A 19,458-nucleotide genomic window follows, 5' to 3' on the forward strand; every position below is an offset into this window, starting at 1 on the left:
ATATGTCTCGCACAATTCTTATGTTGTCCTCCATACACAGATCTTCTTAATTCTTGTTACAACTTCATTCACAAGGGCCTTTTTCTGTGTTGTTTTGTTTTCACTGTAGACACTTGACTATAGACAGCTATAGACCAATAGAATATAAAAAAAAACATAACAAAAACCTATTTGTCCAGACGAAAAACAGCCACATTGCATGTTCACTCCTTTGACTCCAGTGCTCATTGTGCTTGCTAGCATCTTTAGCTTCCTCTGGGCAACTAACCTAAGTCTTATTTGTGTTTTCTATTGTTTTTCAGGAAGTGCAGGCGTGCACCGTGGAGATCGGCATCACTGCAGACAGCTCCAATCACCCCGACAACAAAAGCAAGAACAGATACATAAACATACTGGCCTGTACGTCCCTGTTCAACATGATTACTGTTCAACGTATTTATGTCTCATTGTAAAAGGCAGCAGTGATGATTAACTGATGAACCTTTTCCCCTCTACAGATGACCACAGTAGAGTCAAACTGTCCAACAGCTTGGACAGAGATGGGAAATGTGGAGACTACATCAACGCTAACTTTGTAGATGTAAGTATGTTTGTGTCAGCCTTGCGTGCTAATAGGCAGACTGCCACAACAAAGTAGTCCCAAGTCGAATCAAAACCAGAAACAGATTCTCAGTCAGGTTGGTCTTTTCCGCCGTTGTTCGAAACGTGCTGTGCATTTTGCATCCAGTGTTTTCTTTAACTACACAGCGGTTTCACTCTGCAGGGTTATGAGCGAACGAGGGCGTACATCGCAGCTCAGGGGCCCCTCCGAGCGGGCCGGGAGGACTTCTGGAGGATGATCTGGCAGCAGAATGTTGGAGTCATTGTCATGATCACCAACCTCAAGGAAAAAGGACGGGTAGGAGGTCACTCTGCCACTGCTTCAGCCACCAGTCAGACACAAACACCGGCTTCTCCACAGAGATCAGATACATGACATCTGATCTATACACACACACGCACATCTGGCAATTTGAGCATTCATATCCCTTTAGATCATCAAGCTTGAGTTTTCTAATCTTGTGCTGCTTGTAGAGATTGGAAATGTTTTTTTTTTTTTTTTTTATGTTAACATGTCAATTTAATTTTGATGCCTTCTAACTTCATGTTAGAACTGTTTCTTAAAGTGTTATCTCAAGTCAATGCTCTCTGATCTGTCGGTGGCAATAAGCAGACAGGAAGTGTCTGTTTTAGAAAAACAAATGAGATGAAACCTACATTAAAACTAAGTGTAGAGCTTTGCCTGCACATGTTTGTCGAGGAGCTATCCTGCATTAGTACATGTGCATTCATATTTAATGTTAAACATGTACAGTATATTAGGCAGGTTTGGAAACCGTTTGAGCTGATATTAGAAATATTTTAGGTTTCATTTAGCTGCTCTATACTTTTTAAAGCAGTATCAACACATTCTTTTGTCACTTCGAGGCAGCAGAACAAGCTGTAAAGTTGAACATGTTAGCAAACAGCAGCTGTTTTACACATCCAGCAGACACAGAAACACCAGCATTCATTTGGAATCTTGTCTGTGTCCACCTGGTAGCCGTGTTTGGTCTCCATCAACTCCTGAGGGAAATATCTATCTCTTTAGCTGCCAAATGCTCCACTATGTTCAACAGCTGGTTGCTAGCTTTGTCTTTGGGCCATTTGGTGCTGGACAGGTAGTGTACCGTGGGTTTGTCAGAACTTTTTAGCTGAAATCAGCTGCCTGCAGAAAACGTTGCTGGTGAGAGCGGTGAGAATCAATCAAAACCGTATAGCTTCTGGCTGGAAAACCAAGACAATGAGGTGAAAGATGCTAAAGAGCTCCATGGCACTGAGGGGATCTCAGCACCTCATTGGTCATCTGCTCTGGTTTTATCTTTGTCCTCTTTGTACAGACAAAATGTGACCAGTACTGGCCGGAGGAGAACCAGGAAGAATACGGCCCGTACCAGGTGACCCTGAAAAGCAGCAAGACCTTCGCTTACTACACACTGCGGACGTTCACTGTCAGAGATACCACAAATAAGGTATGTCACACACACACACACTCACTCACTCACTCACTCACTCACTCACGCTCTCTCTCTCTCTCTCTCTCTCTCTCTCTCTCTCTCTCTCTCTCTCTCTCTAACACACACATTCACCAACATACAGCGCTGACTGAAGTGACAGTTTAAAATGAGTTTGGTATTCAGTTCCAACCCGGTCTCGTCAAATTTAAAAACACGTGCTTTGTAATAACACTCTCCCTGCTCCAGGTTTCTCAGAGGAGAGTTGAACACACCGTCCTCCATTACCACTACACCCAGTGGCCCGACATGGGCGTCCCAGAATACACCCTGCCTGTCCTGTCCTTCATCAGAGCATCCTCCCGGGCGCGGACACAGGAGATGGGACCTGTACTGGTACACTGCAGGTAAACTGTGTGTGTGTGTTTGTTTGTGAAGAGAGCTACTATTTCCTATATGCCAACCAAATACTGAACCTATGTATTTGACACGTGATGTGTGTCACAGTGCCGGTGTAGGAAGGACCGGAACCTACATAGTGATAGACAGCATGCTGCAGCAGATCCAGGATCAGGGTACGGTGAACGTTCTTGGTTTCCTGAAACATGTCCGAACGCAGAGGAACTTCCTGGTTCAGACGGAGGTAAGCGAACACACGCGCACGCACGCACGCACTCAGTGCTGTTCTAAATGTCCGTCCAGTAAATCCGTACTGAGAACAAACTGTCTCTTTGTTTGTCCCGTAGGAGCAGTACGTCTTCATCCATGACACTCTGGTGGAGGCCATCTTGAGCCGTGGCACCTCGGTGACCTCTGACCTCCTCCACACTTATGTGTCTGACCTTCTAACCCCTGGGGCGTTAGGCAGGACACGCATGGACAAACAGTTCAAGGTATAGCATGTTGCTGCGGTCACTCGCATCTCCGTGGTCAAACCAGCCGCCGCTGAAGTTGGAGATAGACACCGTCAGAGCAGAGCAAAGTCTCGGTGACCAGAGCAGACGTAGTAACATTGTCGCAAACAATGTCTGATTATTTAAATGAAATGAGCTAGTTTGACCATGGAGATGCAAGAAACATGCACTAATCCGGGACACAGGACCTTCTTCCTGTATTTACTTTCTTGCTCCCGCCCCCAGATACAACCGACCAATAAGAGGAGTGAACGTTCTTGCGTGGTTTGTAATGACATTGCATTTTGGTGACTTGGATTTTTCTCCGTGTGAAACCAAACCAATCAGAAATCGCTCCAAGTTTACAAACTCATCAACTGACTCGGACCAGAGCAAACAAAATGTGAAAATGCCCTTCTACTCTAATTTGTCCTTTTTTTAAAATTACTTTTTAGGCATTTAACCAACACTGGTCATAATATTATCACGCAAGTGTACATGTTGAATGTTGCAAATGTAACCGACTCTTTTTGTTGCGTTTCAGTTGATCAGTCAGCGTCAGGCCAAGCACGCAGACTACAGCACCGCCCTGAGAGACGGCAATGCGGAGAGGAACAGAGCCAGAGCTCTGATGCCTGGTAAGCATGGCTGGTTGATTAACCCACAGGCAGAGCTGCGGAAGGTTTACCATTTCATCCACAGCCTGTTCAAAAAAAGACACATGATCACACCCTTAAGTCAGTGATAGATTGACTTGCGCCACCATATGACTGTTGTCTTTGTGTTTTTCTATAGTGGAAAGATCAAGAGTGTGTCTGACCGCTGCTGAGTCAAACTCCACCGGGTACATCAACGCCTCCTACGTCATGGTAAGACAACGGGATTGGGTTGTTACTGTTTTATTAAAGGGCGCTTTCGCAGTTTTTAAGACGTCAACAAAACAATTGCTGGAGGGTTTTTATGCTGCTGGTGTTTTCACAGGGACATCACCACAGTAAGGAGTTCATAGTGAGCCAGACTCCTCTGAGCAGCACGGTGGCAGATTTCTGGAGAATGATCTGGGAACACGGCACACACACTGTTGTCCGTCTGCCAGACACACACTGTCAGGTATCTCTCTCTCTCTCTCTCTCTCTCTCTCTCACACACACAGTACAGTAAAATAACTGTATACAAACACACACACTCTTACATGTTTTCCTGTTTATGTCAGAGTGAACAGGAGGAGTCTTGTGTTTACTGGCCCAGTAATGACCAGCCAATGAGCTTTGAGGGTTTCACTGTGTCGTACTCGGGGGAGGAGCATGTGTGTCTGTCCAATGACGAGAGACTTTTGGTGCAGGACTTCACAGTGGACTCTCCAGAGGTAACACACACACACAGTATACTGTGTTTTACTGTACATATATATATATATATATATATATATATATCTTTCTCACTCCCTCCTTTCTGTTTTTCTCCACCTCTGTGTAGAGCAATTATGTGTTGGAGGTGCGTCAGTACAGCGCCGCCTGCTGGCCCAACCCAGACAGTCCCATTAGGAACTGTTTTGATCTGGTCAGCACAGTCAGAGAGCACAGCAGACATTCAGACAGACCCACAATCATACACGATCCGTGAGTACACCATAGACGGGATCACTCACTTTGTTCATTCTTTGCGAGGGTAAATCTGTTTGTTCATTCTTTGCAAATGTGTGTGTGTGTGTGTGTGTGTGTGTGTGTGTGTGTTTGTAGGCTGGGAGGTGCTACATCAGGGCTGTTCTGTGCCCTCACCGCCCTGTCCAGTCAGCTAGAGGAGGAGGGAGCGGTAGACGTTTACCAGGTGGCACGGATGACCAACCTCATGAGGCCTGGGGTTTTTAATGATTTAGTAAGTACACACAAAATACTCTTACAGTAATGCTCCCATTCATCTCCGTCAACACTTGAACTCTAACGTGACAATGAGGTGAGCAACTTCACCTCAGACATTTACAAATGACATTCCTAAGAATGTAGAAAGAAGGAGCTGATAAGGGGTATTTTTTTAATCATAACAGATGGTTCAGTCTTGAAGCTGTGTTCTGCCCCCACAGGAGCAGTACCAGTATCTGTACCGAGCTGTGCTGAGTGTGGTGAGCAGCCAGGAAGACCAGAGAGCCCTGCAGAGTCCAGAAACCAACGGATCGGTACCACTGGGACAGACCAACATCGCTGAGAGCCTGGAGTCACTCATGTAGACACAGGCAAAAACAACACACAAGCATGTCACATACACAGAAAATATGCAACACACACACACACACACACACACAGACACTGAGGTTTAGTCTGACATGAGATGAGAGGATGAACACCATTATTTCTGTCTGTGGTTCCTAGCTGTGTCCGCTGAGCATGTGGCTAGTTTAGACAGGTCATTAAAAGTGATAACCTTTACTTACTGTGTCATACTGTCAGCGTTAGCATGCACAGCAGAGCTGAGCTACAGAATCCACCAGACACAGAGCTTATTTCTGATGTTTAACCCTCATGTCAGACACAGTGACCAACCGGCCATGATGTGACTCATCCTTTTAAAAGGGCAAAGGTACCACTTTCTAATAAGGCACTGCTTATAAAGGATTTAATTTTAGTTATGAATGGTTAATAAATAATGTACTCATGCTTCATAGATCAGTTATATGTCTTTAAATAAACAATGTTTGTGTTGCCAGGTTGTTAAACTCCCTTTGACTGGTCAGACTGGAAATGTGGAAAAGGGCTTTGGACGACAAGGACCAAAATCCATTTAGTCAAATTATAACTACGTTCTTAATGGCTTATTAGAAAGTGAGACCTCAATGAGCATTTATTAAGGGTATATTATGAAGTATTTTACAAAAAAAACAATGTATAGATATCCCTTTCAATCATCACTTATGACCTACTAGAAGTGTGTCGTGGTATCTGATTCTCTCTTTTCTTCTCATTTTGCTGAGTGCGGGACGTTTATGGGCGTCAGCAAAAAACCTTTGAGCCCCACGTGGGTGTGTAACCCCACAGCCAATAACAGCCTGCAGGGTGTGCAGCCAGTTCTCATTTCCAATACCGCCGCTTAATCACAGATGAAGCTCTGCATTCACACTGAATCTAGCAATCTGGCACCTTCTCGCAGAGGTATGGGTGTGTTTATTTGTGCTTTGGAACGTAAACGCTGTGAAACAATCAGAAGAAAAAACGTTTTATAACTCTGATCCACTGCTCCATGCGGCACTCCCTCTCATCATTCACTCTCTAGCTCGACCACCGCTGCTCTCTCTCTCTCTGGCTCATTTAGCCGGGGAGGAGGGGCCAACTGTGAACGCTGTTTACAAACCGTAAAGCCTGGATTCCACCAGGCGCAGATGCGCCGCGTTTCGGTTGGGCCGTGGTTTTGTTCCATCGTTCGCCATACAGACCACACTGGGAGCATCTCAGAAGCGGAGCGTCTTGCACAGACGCGCCTGGTAGAATTAAGGGGTAAGCGATACCTCCTACATAATATAACTTAAGTAAGTAGAAAGGACACACACAAGCCAATTTACTAAAGCGATTAGTTACAATTTCTTTGTAACAGGTTCATTATTAGGAAGTTGTACCAAGCTGCAGAGAGGAGAGGCCAAAAACCTGTTGAGGTCAAATTTCTACCTAAAATGAATTTCTCATTTCATTGGAAATTATTTTTCTTAAGGAGTCAGCTGTTTAATTCCAATAACAGACCTACCTTAAATTCTTAACTTATGTCCATTTTAATCTTTTGTTAACATTTATGTCTTTGATTAGTGGTCTCTTTGCCTTTTTCATCACTCTGTCTTCTAAAAGACAGAAATAAATATGAATAAAAATTGAAACAGGCAAAACAAATAGAAATATATTAGATGCAAGCGATAGTAGAACAACAAGACGACTTCAATGTTGAAAAAGGAAAATGATGCAATCTCCTAAACTTTTGTTTTCCTACACGTTAACCAGCAGATTTTGGGGCTCAAACTACCACGTATCCTTATTTAGAGGAATATTTTGAATAACCAAAATCTCTTAAGGCCTCACTAGTGACACTTAATTGACTGCTGTTGAATTTCTCTGTCCATGTCTTGTTGCCACTGGTTCCATGGTCTCTGGTTCCCCGTGCCTTTTGTAATTCATGTTATTGTACTCTAAACCTGTTTTGATACAAAAACTGTGTGACTAATATGCCAAAATAATGAGCTGTGATTTTCATTTTTTTTCTATTGCGGAGTGGGGAAACATGTCATTGGATGTTTTGTAAAAGATGCAATCCACACAAAATCTATCTTTTTGAGTATCGAACACGACAGTCCCTGTGAACCTGATTAGTCATGAACTAGCAATCATTAGAATCGGCGATATGAAATTCAGTACATCATTTAGCTGAGACAGTTGCCATATTTTTGCAAACATTTAGTGTTTAGACAAATGTTGAGACAAATCAGTGGAAAGAAACAGCTGAATGTACTGACATTCTGTTAAACCTTTGACTGTACAGACTGAAACTGAAATTCAGATGCTGAGACTTCCTCTGCATCCCTGTGCCACTAGCTATGACTGTTTTCATTATGAACAATCAACCTCTGAATCACTTTCAAACAATGCTGCCGCTTCTATCTGTGCCTGTTTTGCGTCCACTCTGTACCATTTGTTTACTTCATCTGGGGATGCAAAATGGCCCAAATCATAGAGGCTGCTGTTACTGAGCCAGACAGCGATTCAAACCAGATCTAACCATAATGTCTGAACTCTTTGTGTAAATATCCCTGAATACATCATAAGGCCAAATTATGTATGTTTATAATGTATCTCTATATATTTTCTATTTTACTATATAAAAGAAGTGATTTTCTAGTCATTTACACATATACAGTATAACTGTGTGGATTCTATTTGATCATTTTAGCCTGGATATATTGATTATGTTCATAGTTTTAATGGAATGTTATCTCTTTTTACCTTTATGATTAAAGTAGCAGCTTAATGTCTATACCTTTTATCGCCAGCCATGAGCTGGTGCAGTATGTAAATAGCAAGAGGTTGAAGCGACACGATTTAAGATTTGTTTCCAACCTTGTTTATGATTTTAAACTTGTTTCTTTTTCCAGGAGGAGAAAAAAATAAAATGTTCTTGTTTAGACCCAAACTTATTTTTGTACCTTCATTCTCTTAAACCGTCTCAACACATCAATCCACAGAACAAATAGGATTACAGATGTACCATGCTTTTATTTCTATTATAATACATTGTATTGCATTGTCTTCCCTGATCAACCTGTACATGACATGATAGTAAAGACCATGGAAGGTTAACAAAGATTAAGTCAAAACCAAAAATATATATTTCTATGTAATCATATTATTTGTCATGACACATTATACTGTAGCAGTCACATAAGATAAAGTGTATATAGTGCATTAAGAATAAACCTCGTTATGCAGTGAGAATACGAGTGCCCACCCTGGGTGTTTTTTTAAAAAAATAATTTTTTTTTTTACTTTCTGCAGAACTGTCGAGCATTTCAACCCTAATAAGATCCCTATCCTGCCTTCACTTTAAACTCTGCATGGATATAACTTCCCTTTTTCATGTCATGTTTCTAAAACCTCACACATCTGGGCTCCCACATCCCCGTCACTTTCCAAATGATGTTCATGTTTGCGGAGGTTGTGTTTACGTGTTATCAGTACTTGAGGTAATAGCACATAACCGAGGCTGGGTTTATATTTGGGGTATGATTTTGACTATCTTGGTGACAGATGTTTTGCTTAGCCAGACCTTTGGTTCAAGTACAAAGGGGGTCTGGACTTTTTTTTTTTTAACACAATAGATGATGCCGTAGGCTTCGTTTTAAGCATTAACATTTTAATCCAATACCAATTTTCACCCTAATGTTTCATTGTACCCATAAGTACATTTTGAGGGGCTCTGACATGTTTTTTTTCCAGACCTTCATAAAACAGTACTCTTTGTTTTAAACTCAAACTGCATGAGGATCAATTAGCAAACATTTCCCTAGACCTCCAATCCACCAATAGAAGTCCACCAATGTCCTAATTTAAAACACAACATCTTATGTTTTTTTCTGATAATATCAAATTACTATGGCAATGAGTTCACTGTTTGCAACATCTGTGACCATATCAACTTCCCAATGACTTTTATCTCATCTGTCTCTTCCCCTCCTACCTGTCAAAGTAAAGCTATTAAAACTCAATGGGGTAAATAAACCTCAAGCAATAGCCTAACAACCATGGGTTTTTTGCTTTTTGCTGAATATGATTTTGTCAGGGAAACAAACCAACACTGAGAAAAACTTATTTCCATTTCACTATTTGTGAAAGCCATCTTTCTTTGGAAACGTCTTGAGTGAAGCTCAGTCAAGCCTCACCTGTATTAATGTCACTGATTATACACAAACATACTGTACTTTGATAAAAAAGAAAAAAAAAGAGCTAAGAAATAAGTATTATGGCACATAAAGACGTTAGCATCGAGGACACTTCAGCTGTGTAGATGTAGCTGACATATTCGTGTCATCCTGCTTCCTGTGCTATATTGGCAATTTTCTGTAACATGTCATTTGATGTCCTTTGTGACAATACATATTAAAGGTCCCATGGCATGAAAATTTCACTTTGAGGTTTTTTAACATTAATTTGAGTTCCCCTAATCTGCCTATGGTCCCCCAGTGGCTAGAAATGGTGATAGGTGTAAACCGAGCCCTGTGTATCCTGCTCTGCCTTGAAAATGAAAGCTCAGATGGGCCGATCTGGAATCTTCTCATTATGTCGTCATGAGGGGAAAGGTTACCTCCCCTTTCTCTGCTTTGCCCGCCCAGAGAATTTGGCCCGCCCATGAGAAAGAGAGATACATCATGGCTTTCAAACAAGCGAAGCATGGCAGTTGGTCAAGGCCACACCCCCACCCTCCACCTTGCACCCCCCCCCCCTCTCTCCTCCTCAATAGCATTTAAAGCTACAGACACAGAAATGGCACATCCTAAGGAAAGCTCATTGTGGGACTGGCTCTAGTGGCTGTAATTCTGCACCAAGGCTGAATTTCAGGAAAGACTTCAGATACAGTATTAGGGGACCACTAAGGTCTATATAAAAGCACCAAAAAAGCACCATGTCATGGGACCTTTAATTACCCTAAATTCTCAAATAAAAGCCATAAAACAAAAAATGACACGGTGAAAAAATGCTATTGCTAGTTACTATATTACAATGGCTGTCACTTTCTCGACCAACTGTAAGGAAAACTCCACACTGTTTTCCTTTTTCAAAATAAAAGCCTTCCAAAGAAGTGAAGAGATTCTGCCCCCTTTTTTATGTTTATAATCTCTTTACTTAAATATATGTATGTTATAAATTGGAGAAGTTCTGATTCTCTCTTAAGTTGAGGTAAATAAACAACCCCGGGCCACTATTTGAGAATTGATGGTGTACATTTGTTGAATAACTAAATATTACATGATAAATTACACAAAAGCAAAGTTAAAATACGTAGTCTTGTGCAATACACTGAGTGCAAATGCAAGTAGTACAGGCAAGAAAATACTTTATATATATATTTCTTTATATATAATTTTGGTAAAATAGCTACAGTCTCTAGTTTACCTAAAATGCTACAGCACCACAACTTCCACCTGTTTCAAGCTCATGATGAGAAACGGAAAATGACCAGAATCTCTTTTTGAATTGTCACATTTCTGTAAAATCACTTATGGAGAGATGAACTCCAGTCATAAATAAAACCTAGTTGACCTGCTTTGTAATGTTGTTTGGAAAACAATGTCCTCTCTGGAGATAGACGCTACGGTGCTCTGTAGCATTAAAATATAAGGATTTATAACTTGACATAATGACTATAAACAGATAATGATTTATACCACTTTAAAATGTTAAATTTAGCACCTGTTAAAAGCAATACAGAGGGAAGTGACAGCTCAAACTGTCCCAAAAAAAAAACAGACACTTGCTCTTTTTTACTCTTTGTGAGAATCTTTAAAAAAAAAACTGAATCAAATCCTCACTGTGGGAGATCAAGAAAGGTCTGTTGTTAACAAGAGATAATATTAAAGCAGTGTATTAGGTTATGCTCTCTGTTCTTTGTCATTTCTGTGTGTGTGCGTGTGTGTGTGTGCGTGCGTGTGCGTACTCCTACAGGCTGTGTCGGTCGTTCTCTCCTCTTGTCTGCATCCTTAATTTCCCTGACAACCCTGTTGGACACAGAGGAGAAATTAGACAGCAGTATAAAGCATTGGATTAAGCTGTGTGTGTGTGCGTGCGTGTGTGCGTGCGTGCGTGGATGTGTGTTTGTTTGTGGGTGGGTGTGTCCTTACAGAGTTGGTTCGTTTGCGTTTCCAGCAGTCTGGGTTGAGTCTTTTCTGTTCGTCTGCAAGGGCTTTGGCCTCTACGGTGAACGTCCGCCGCTCCTCACTTCGCATTTTCTTCCACTGCTCCCCAAGGAGGACGCTGATGGCTCTGACACACCACATGTGTTACCTTACACTAAACATTTAAACACATCATGGCTTCACAACACACACATGTAGACACAGAGCACACCTACCTGTTGTCCTTGCCTGGGTACATCTGTGTGTACTCCACCCTGAACTTCTTGGCAAACAGCATGAAGGCGTTCATTGGCCGCTTGCACCTATTGGGCGTGGCATTATTACTTCCTGCTGTGCTGGCTTGCTGGCTTTTGGTTGGCTTTTGACGAGGAGAGTGGGAGTGACCGGGACTCGGGGTGTCTGCAGGTTTTACGCAGATCCACAATCGACAGGTTAGCTTCTTTCTTTTTTTATTAAAATGCATTCTCAACCTTGCTTGTTTTTGTAGTGTGTGTGTGTTTTTTTTTTTTTTTTTGCAAACTGATTGATGCCTGTATCCAATGTATCTGCTTATTCACACAGTGGAGTATCTGAAGATGTGAAGTATAGTACCATGTAATGTGTCTCTATCTGGAGAAACAGCTCCTCCGCTGGACTGCGAGGCACGCCGCCGTCTGGCCATACTGCTCAACACGTACACCGCGGAGGAGTCCAGAGGAGTGAAATCATAACTGAGGAAGACACGCGTATTAAAGTTTCACACACACTAACTTATCTGCCGATCGGCCTTTTGCTGCTTTAGGTTTAGAACAGGTGCCTAGTTTACCTCTTGAATGTGTCAAAGACCAGTGAGTCGTCAGTGTGTTTGGCATCTCTGTGTCCTGGAGGAAGGCACACATCTCCCACCTCCATTTCATAGCACGGTATCCCATAACGCACCACGGTCAAGCTCGGGTGAAACGACGTCCACCCTAACAGAACGTGAGACAGAGTGTAATTAAATCAATATATAATGTTTTCAACGGTTGCCGTGTTTTCTCGTCATCATCACTCCTACCTTTGTTTTTGACGTAGAAGGGGTGATCAAGTTGGCACCGGGCGGTCATGGGGGCGTGTCCGAATGCCCCGGGGTCAAAGGTCAGCTGTAGGACAGCCTGACCAGACAACACAATCTCTGAATGCTCCACCAGCTGCAGACCCTCAGAGCCATAACTCTGCATAAGAGTAAGCAGTGCGTTTAGTCATTATGTACAATTACTTTATTATAGTTTCCTTCCACTTAAATGACACAGATTGCTGCTGCTATTGTTAAATATACAACACCACTGAGAGCAGTCTGGACACACTGCATTAAGATGGATACCAAATCAAAAAAGTACACCGTGAACTCAGAGGCTGTAAGCGCAGCCCCAAGCTTCTTGCATAATGCACCTTCAGAGATCTGGGCTGTTCCTCATCACCAGAGTCTTCCTGAGCAGAGTCCAGGTCCTCGACGTCCTGCCACTCCACATTAGAGCCGCGGTGGAAGCGCAGACGAGTGCCTGATGACAGAGAATAGCTGCTCTGAGATATGAACAATAGCCTCAGATAAAATCTCACATGTACGTCTTCCCAACAGAGGGAAAAACAAAGCAACGACCCAGTGTGAGGTGGCAGCAAAAGTGATTCTACCTTTGAGAAAGCAGTGCCAGGCCGTGGGTGGACAGGAGAAGCTCCAGCCCATGTCTTCGTCATCAGACAGAGAGGATCTGGTTGACACTGCAGAACCACATTCACTGCTCTTCTGTGGAAACATGACGCATTGTCAGGCACGACTCAGGATTTAGCAGTTACCCATGAGCCACGAAATGTGGGTTTGTACAAACGCAGCAGCAGCAGCTCATTATTGACACACAGCTTTCTATGGCACATGGTTGGAGGGGAGTCAGTTTTAGTAAGTTAAAACCATAGACTGTAAAAATAGTGGACGTAGCAACAGTCATTGGTTTGTGGACTGCAGTTTTGAAGCCTCGAATTTGGCAATTTGGTCTTGTTTGTTTGTTTTTTATTAGTGGACGTGCCGATTTTTGGACAAAAGGTTGAAGCTGGGGAGTTTCAATGGCACTGTGCTAAGCTAATTGCCAAGGAGGGAAAGTTGCAGATTTTCAGCTGGCTGAAGCGAGTCACCTGGTACAGTTTTACTGGCGGGTAAACACAGACGTCCAGGTGCTGCCACCATTCATCTGCATGTACGGCCGTACACAGAAAATTGGCAGACTTTCCCTTAAGTTACCAGCTAAGGCTAGCGCTAGCTAGCTAGATAGCTTGGTTGGTGCTACCGAACACTTCACTAGACATTTTCAGGCGACCAAAATGTTCCAATCAACTTCGATGAAGTGAAGTGAACACACAGAAAGGGTCAAAGTTCAAAATACAAAGACAACACCCAAAAACAAGTTCAGGTCTATTTTAATGTACACAGTGCCATGGTAAGCACTGCCAAGCCTCTGTTATGATTGACATGTCGGCCTGTAGCCACGCCCCTAAAGCATCCCCTGTTTTATCGTCTATTTTAAAATAAATGAGACCATAATTTACAAAATGAGCATCATGCTGTACTGAAGAAGACTTGAAACTAGCGATTAAGGACATAAACCCGTTATAATCAAGTGAGAGGTAGGCTTGTTTTCCCGTAGACTTCTATACAATCAGACTCCTTTTTGCAACCAGTGGAGCCGCCCCCTGCTGGAAGTTACAATGCAGGTTTAAGGCAGATTCTGCATTGGCTTCACCTTTCAGACCCGGAGGTTTCGTCCATTCTTTTTTTTTTTTTTTACAGTCTATGGTTAAAATATAATAAAAGATCCTTTTTTGTTCTTCAGATATTGTGTTGACATTAATGACAGTGACAGAGGGATGATAAACCAAAGAGAGGAAGCAGGTAAACGATGAATGAGCTCTACCCTGGTACGCCGACGCTCCCTGCCGTGACCTCTGGGGGCCGACAGGGTGCTGCTGGGGTGAGGGGGAGGAGGCCGAGAGTAGGAATGTAGATTGCTTCTGGCGCTGGAGAGGCAGACCGAAGAGGAGCTGAAAATAACACAGGCTTGTGAGTGGAATGGAGGCTGTGAGTGCGTAGCACCGATTGCCAACAGCACAGAGAATCCAAAGACCTGTAGTACATTACGTAGGACAGAATGACACAGGGCAGTTTGTAGGGCTGGTGTAATATGGCAGATCTAGAAGAAGTGGTGTTCCTGTAATACTGAGGCTAAAAGCTTCAAAGCTAGGTTGTAGCTAACCGAGGTCAATTCCTCAGTTTTGTCTCTCTGACTTGTTTCTTTTTTTACAATCTGAGGAATAGTTTACATTCTACAATAACATACAAATTACACATTTTCAGCCTGATTTTGATTTTAGAGAGAAAGTTCTTAGATTTGACATTTTAAACCAAAAATATAAATTACAATAAAGGTGTTCACCAGAATTAAATTCCTATCACTAAGAGGCAGGATTTGAAACTACATCGTGAAATAGGTTTAGAAAAAGAAAATGTGGAAAAACAACATCTTACAGACTTGTCATAAGTTATTTTTGTTTGTTTACATCTGTGACACATTACAACCATATATGAATTGTTCAGGTCCTACTTCCTGAGTGTTTCAGAAGGAAGCCCAGGTACCTGCTGTGAGGAGACTCTTGTAGCAGTGGACTCTGAGGTCCGGTGGCGATGTGAGCCAGCTGAGTCAGCCAGTGCGTGTCAGGAGGCTGGGCGTGCGCACGTCGCTCCTGGTGGGACACACCTACGTCCAGCGGGTAGACAGGCGGTGCTGTTGGCTCCACCTCCTCCTGAACCTCCTGCAGGTCTGGGAGGTCGTCTAGGAGGAGAAAACAAACACTAAGACTTTTTAAGACCTTTTTTTAAGACCATTACGAATGCAATTTCAGACCTACTGTATATCCCAACATCAACTAAGCCCTAAATTCAGTTTTCATCAAGCCAAGTATCGCTAAACTTGCACTTCCCCCATAAAATCTGTTTTATGTCTGTGGTACAATCCGAAAGACTCGCGCCAATCACACGAAAAGCTGATTGGCTGCAATGTAAGTTGCGTGTTGGTTTCATTTGTAGTCGTAATACAGCAAATTATATTTGGACTGGCGAAAGAAAAAAAAACGACAACACCACGGAGTAATAATAAAAAAGAGCATTAGAGGCAGCGCTCCATGGATGTAGGATAGTTAAGACCTGTTTAAAATGATGCAAGACCTAGAACACAATAGAACGGAAAATTTAAGACTTTTTAAGGCCTAAAATATTGATTTTGAAATGTTAGACTTTTTAAGACCCCGCGGCAACCCTGATAAAGTAACATTAAGTAAAGTAAGATTAGGTTAAAAAGATTGTTTTTATTTTTTTTTTAGAATTATTTTTATTATTTCCATCAAGAAGTAATACATACACCAGCATACTGTGTAATTTCATACTCCAATCAGACTACAACTCCTACTAGTAACAGTATTCCTCTACTCCACAGAATCTTAAACCACACTCATGCATGCTCATACTTTTACATACCCACCTCCCCAACCATACACTCTCCATGTTTCCACTCATCCACATATACCATGTATCCATATTCCACTCATCCACGTACTGTATACAAAAAAAAGGTTGTTTCTAAAACAACTGATTGTACAAATTCTATTGTAGTGCAGCGTCAACATAAATACAGTACGAACATAAATAAGTAGTGTGAATATAAGTAGCAGCAGTGAATAATGACAGATGTTGCACAAGAAACTGATAAATGGTTCAGAAATGAAGTATTTGAATTGAAAAGCAAACAAACTTGAAGCTATTCATCCATCTGTTGTGTTAAGCCCGGTGCATGCCCGTGTCTTATGTACCGTATTCCATGTAACTGTCACTGGTGGGGAAGCCAGATGAGGAGGGGAGGTGTTCCTCACAGCAGAGCAGTGATTGGTCTCCATCGGCATCCATCATCACTCCTGAAGGTGAGACCAGACACACAACACCAGATCACAGTGGAGGGAGCACACTCGACTAGTTTTACAGGATGTATTTGTTTAAATTTCACAGCATTTTTTTTTTTTTATTTGTTCATAGATTAAAGTGGCCTCTTATTAGCTATAATATACGGTATTAGGTTCACATAGTGATTTACTGAGTAGAATTGCAAAGTATTGTAGTACGGACAGCAATAGTAAAACACGTTGGTGAACTGAATAAAGAAACGACTTTCTAAACTCAACTGTATGTCTTCTGTAGCGCTGGACAAGCCTTCCAAAGTAAGTTAGTTGTTACAAACAGGAGGTTTACGTGGAGTTTGAAGGACGCAAATGTTGACCAAGCAGGGAAGGTCTAACAAAAGATGAGTGTTTTTAATAAAAAAATCTAGCCTCATACTAGGGATTCCAAGTCTGGATATCTTGGCTTCTGCTGCTTTGATTTTGACCATTCCTTTTAATCTGGCTCTTGTAAGTCCCACAACTGTATGGAGTGAAATACCAAATCACTGGAGTACCTTATTAATAGTTTTGTGTCAGTAATTATACAGTAACGATGCAAGTTAGTTAGTTAGTCGTACCTGTGTGTTCACCCTGAGGCTCAGAATGCCGCATGTTGTGATGTTTAGGTTCACTGGACGGCACAGCTGGGGTCACCACCTCCCAAACCATGATGTCCACACAGGCACTGAAACATGCAGACAGTTCAATAACTGTACATACTCTATAGCCAACACGTCTGACTTTATTAGCATGATAGTAAATGATCAAATTGAAGCATAGAGGTAATATATGGTAGGTAGAACATATAACTCACGGGTAACTCTAAACCTTACCGGCATCTGTATCAACATTAGCCATACATCAGACTCCCATAGGTCAAGCATGCGCACACACACACACACACACACACACACACACACACACACACACACACACACACACACACAGAAACTTAATCCTCCCAATGTATAGGCTATAAATGGGGGGTGTTACATAGGGTAACACTGGGCTAGTGACATGTATAATAATAGCCTACATTAAGTTTAGACACATTCTCAAAGCTCCGGCATATTTGCCAGTTCACTTTAAACAATATGTAGAAATATTCCGTTTCAAACATGTAAACATAAGAGCGTGTTCAGTCTTATATTTCACAATATTCTTGTCATGTGACTCATTTCTTGTTTATAAACTTTAGATCCTGCACGCATGCGCATATAAAAGCCCATTCATTCAAGAGTAGGGCATCGATAATACATTTTAAGTAAGTAGTTCAAAAGAAGTACAAAAAAAAAAGAAAAAGCACGACATTAACTTGCCAGAATACACTGACCATTATGACATTATCGACTGTTATTCGATGCTGCTCGTGTCAACGTTTTACACGTCGATAAACTTCAGACGAAGCAACGTTATTTTGTTGTCACGAAACAAAAGTGCCGTTTAGCTAAATACTGAAGTTAGGTCGACGAAAACGAGAAAAAAGCTTCAGCGGCTGTGTTTTACCGGACCCATAAACGACATTAAAGAGATTCGGGGTGTGAAAACATGGTGAAATACATTAAAATGGACGAGCCATTCTATTGCGCAAATGTAGTTACAACAAAACAACTCGTCAACAATGAAGCTTCACGGAGAGAGCAGCGAAACTGCATTTAAGCCAAAAATTCAACGTTGTCAGTTTCACATTATTACACGTGTGCCAGGTTCAGGAGTAAATAATTCAATTGGTGTAATTACGTCTTAAATGTAACGCTTTAAACCCCATAAATATTTAAATTAACTTATCTCAACTCACCAAAACAGTCGCCTTGTACGGGAAAGGGGGCTGGTATAAACACATTTTCTCCAGCGTTCCTATTGGCCAAACCTGATGTTATTCTACAGCTCCTCTCATCCTCATTGGTCAGTTCAGTGCAGCTTGTTCTCTTTATCATGATCGCCACAACAATAAAACATTGGGTGGGTTAAAATGATAAAAGATGACTTATCCAAAAGTACCACATGTGACAATTCAAAAACATCTAATCTCCTGTATAATTAACCTACCTTTTTTTTTTTTTTTAGAGTAATTGCAGTATTTTGTATCAACAAGATGGGTAAAAAAAAAAAGTATCTCACGAAGCAGATTATGTAATAGCAATTTAAAGAACTGAAATGTTCATAATACAACATTCACATTCAGACTAAAAACATGTAGTGTAGTGCTGGTGTGTCATGATAAAAACAGACTGTGAACATGAGCAAAACATAGACATCGAGATAGCCTTCAGCACAATTGCCGCACATGCAGTGCAACTAGTACAACATGTAGTTTAAGTCAAGTAACCTGGTCAAAGACAATGGCCTTCTCCTGTGTTTCAGACACGTTTGTAACCCTTTCATTGTACCCATGTAAAAGTACTGTTACTTTACAATAACTTGTAATCAAGAAATACAAGTATAAGTAACGGTAAAAAAAAAAAAAAAAAAAAAAAGTTCCAGTCACTATCTATCGAATACATCCTTAGTTTAGTCAAGTTAAGACAGTAGTAAAAAAAAAGAAGTGTTGCCAAATCATAATAAATTGGCTAACACACGGTAAAATTGTAATTATAATAAATAATCTACGGAAGCCGAGAACACGAGCTAGGCTTAAAAACTAATTGCAAGCATAGACGGTCTCGGTTTCCCTAACAATCATATAATCAATATGTACATGTTATTATTAAGATGATTATTATATATATCAAGAGTAACATCAGTATTGGTTTAAAAAAAAAAAGTTTTGTGGTCAGGAGATCCTTGATGCTGGTGGAGCTGACCCTTGACAGAAGTAGAATTGTGAGTGTTCACTGCCCTCCAGCGGTCACTGTGAGGAACTGCATCAAGGCACCACACGTCAAGTTAGACATGATTACAACACTTCTGGTCAATTATTCACAAATGAAATCGATAAGAAATAATCAGATTATAATAAATCATCCTCAAGCTGAAGCAATCTAAAATATTTAACAAAAAGATGTATATCATAGTGATCATGTTAATTGTTTTATAGTGGCCAAAAACTACAATTACACATTCTTAAATAATTAATTGGCTTACTAACGAGAACATATTAACTATTCCATATCGTTACACCGTTCCATTCCTTGTGTTACATACAGTTTGACCACCAACTTTA

At 41.4% G+C, this 19,458-nt stretch overlaps 2 protein-coding genes across 3 annotated transcripts in view; one reads left to right on the plus strand and one right to left on the minus strand.

The window, feature by feature from the left end:
* Window positions 1-8,090, plus strand: part of ptprz1b (protein tyrosine phosphatase receptor type Z1b) — an 81,327-nt gene extending 73,237 nt beyond the window's left edge. For both annotated transcript variants that reach the window (XM_078281387.1, XM_078281385.1), the window contains exons 19-32: window positions 303-399; window positions 498-580; window positions 764-898; window positions 1,920-2,051; window positions 2,283-2,440; window positions 2,541-2,676; window positions 2,780-2,926; window positions 3,471-3,564; window positions 3,722-3,795; window positions 3,908-4,036; window positions 4,140-4,292; window positions 4,403-4,545; window positions 4,666-4,801; window positions 5,007-8,090. In XM_078281387.1, coding sequence (XP_078137513.1) covers window positions 303-399; window positions 498-580; window positions 764-898; window positions 1,920-2,051; window positions 2,283-2,440; window positions 2,541-2,676; window positions 2,780-2,926; window positions 3,471-3,564; window positions 3,722-3,795; window positions 3,908-4,036; window positions 4,140-4,292; window positions 4,403-4,545; window positions 4,666-4,801; window positions 5,007-5,150 — 1,761 coding nt within the window. In that variant the 3' untranslated portion in view covers window positions 5,151-8,090. The remainder of the gene's footprint in view (window positions 1-302; window positions 400-497; window positions 581-763; window positions 899-1,919; window positions 2,052-2,282; window positions 2,441-2,540; window positions 2,677-2,779; window positions 2,927-3,470; window positions 3,565-3,721; window positions 3,796-3,907; window positions 4,037-4,139; window positions 4,293-4,402; window positions 4,546-4,665; window positions 4,802-5,006) is intronic.
* Window positions 8,091-10,925: 2,835 nt separating this feature from the next.
* Window positions 10,926-18,180, minus strand: LOC144537631 (HMG box-containing protein 1-like). Its single transcript, XM_078281388.1, has 13 exons — window positions 18,094-18,180; window positions 16,874-16,980; window positions 16,173-16,274; window positions 14,944-15,139; window positions 14,225-14,351; window positions 12,954-13,065; window positions 12,714-12,823; window positions 12,340-12,496; window positions 12,109-12,253; window positions 11,895-12,013; window positions 11,519-11,702; window positions 11,289-11,430; window positions 10,926-11,165 (listed from the first exon to the last, which is right to left on the minus strand). The coding sequence occupies exons 2-13, from the start codon at window positions 16,962-16,964 to the stop codon at window positions 11,148-11,150; spliced, it is 1,503 nt and encodes a 500-aa protein (XP_078137514.1). The 5' UTR covers window positions 16,965-16,980; window positions 18,094-18,180; the 3' UTR covers window positions 10,926-11,147.
* Window positions 18,181-19,458: the final 1,278 nt, after the last annotated feature.

Source organism: Sander vitreus, chromosome 23, assembly GCF_031162955.1.
Source record: "Sander vitreus isolate 19-12246 chromosome 23, sanVit1, whole genome shotgun sequence".
NCBI classification, from domain to species: Eukaryota; Metazoa; Chordata; class Actinopteri; order Perciformes; family Percidae; genus Sander; species Sander vitreus.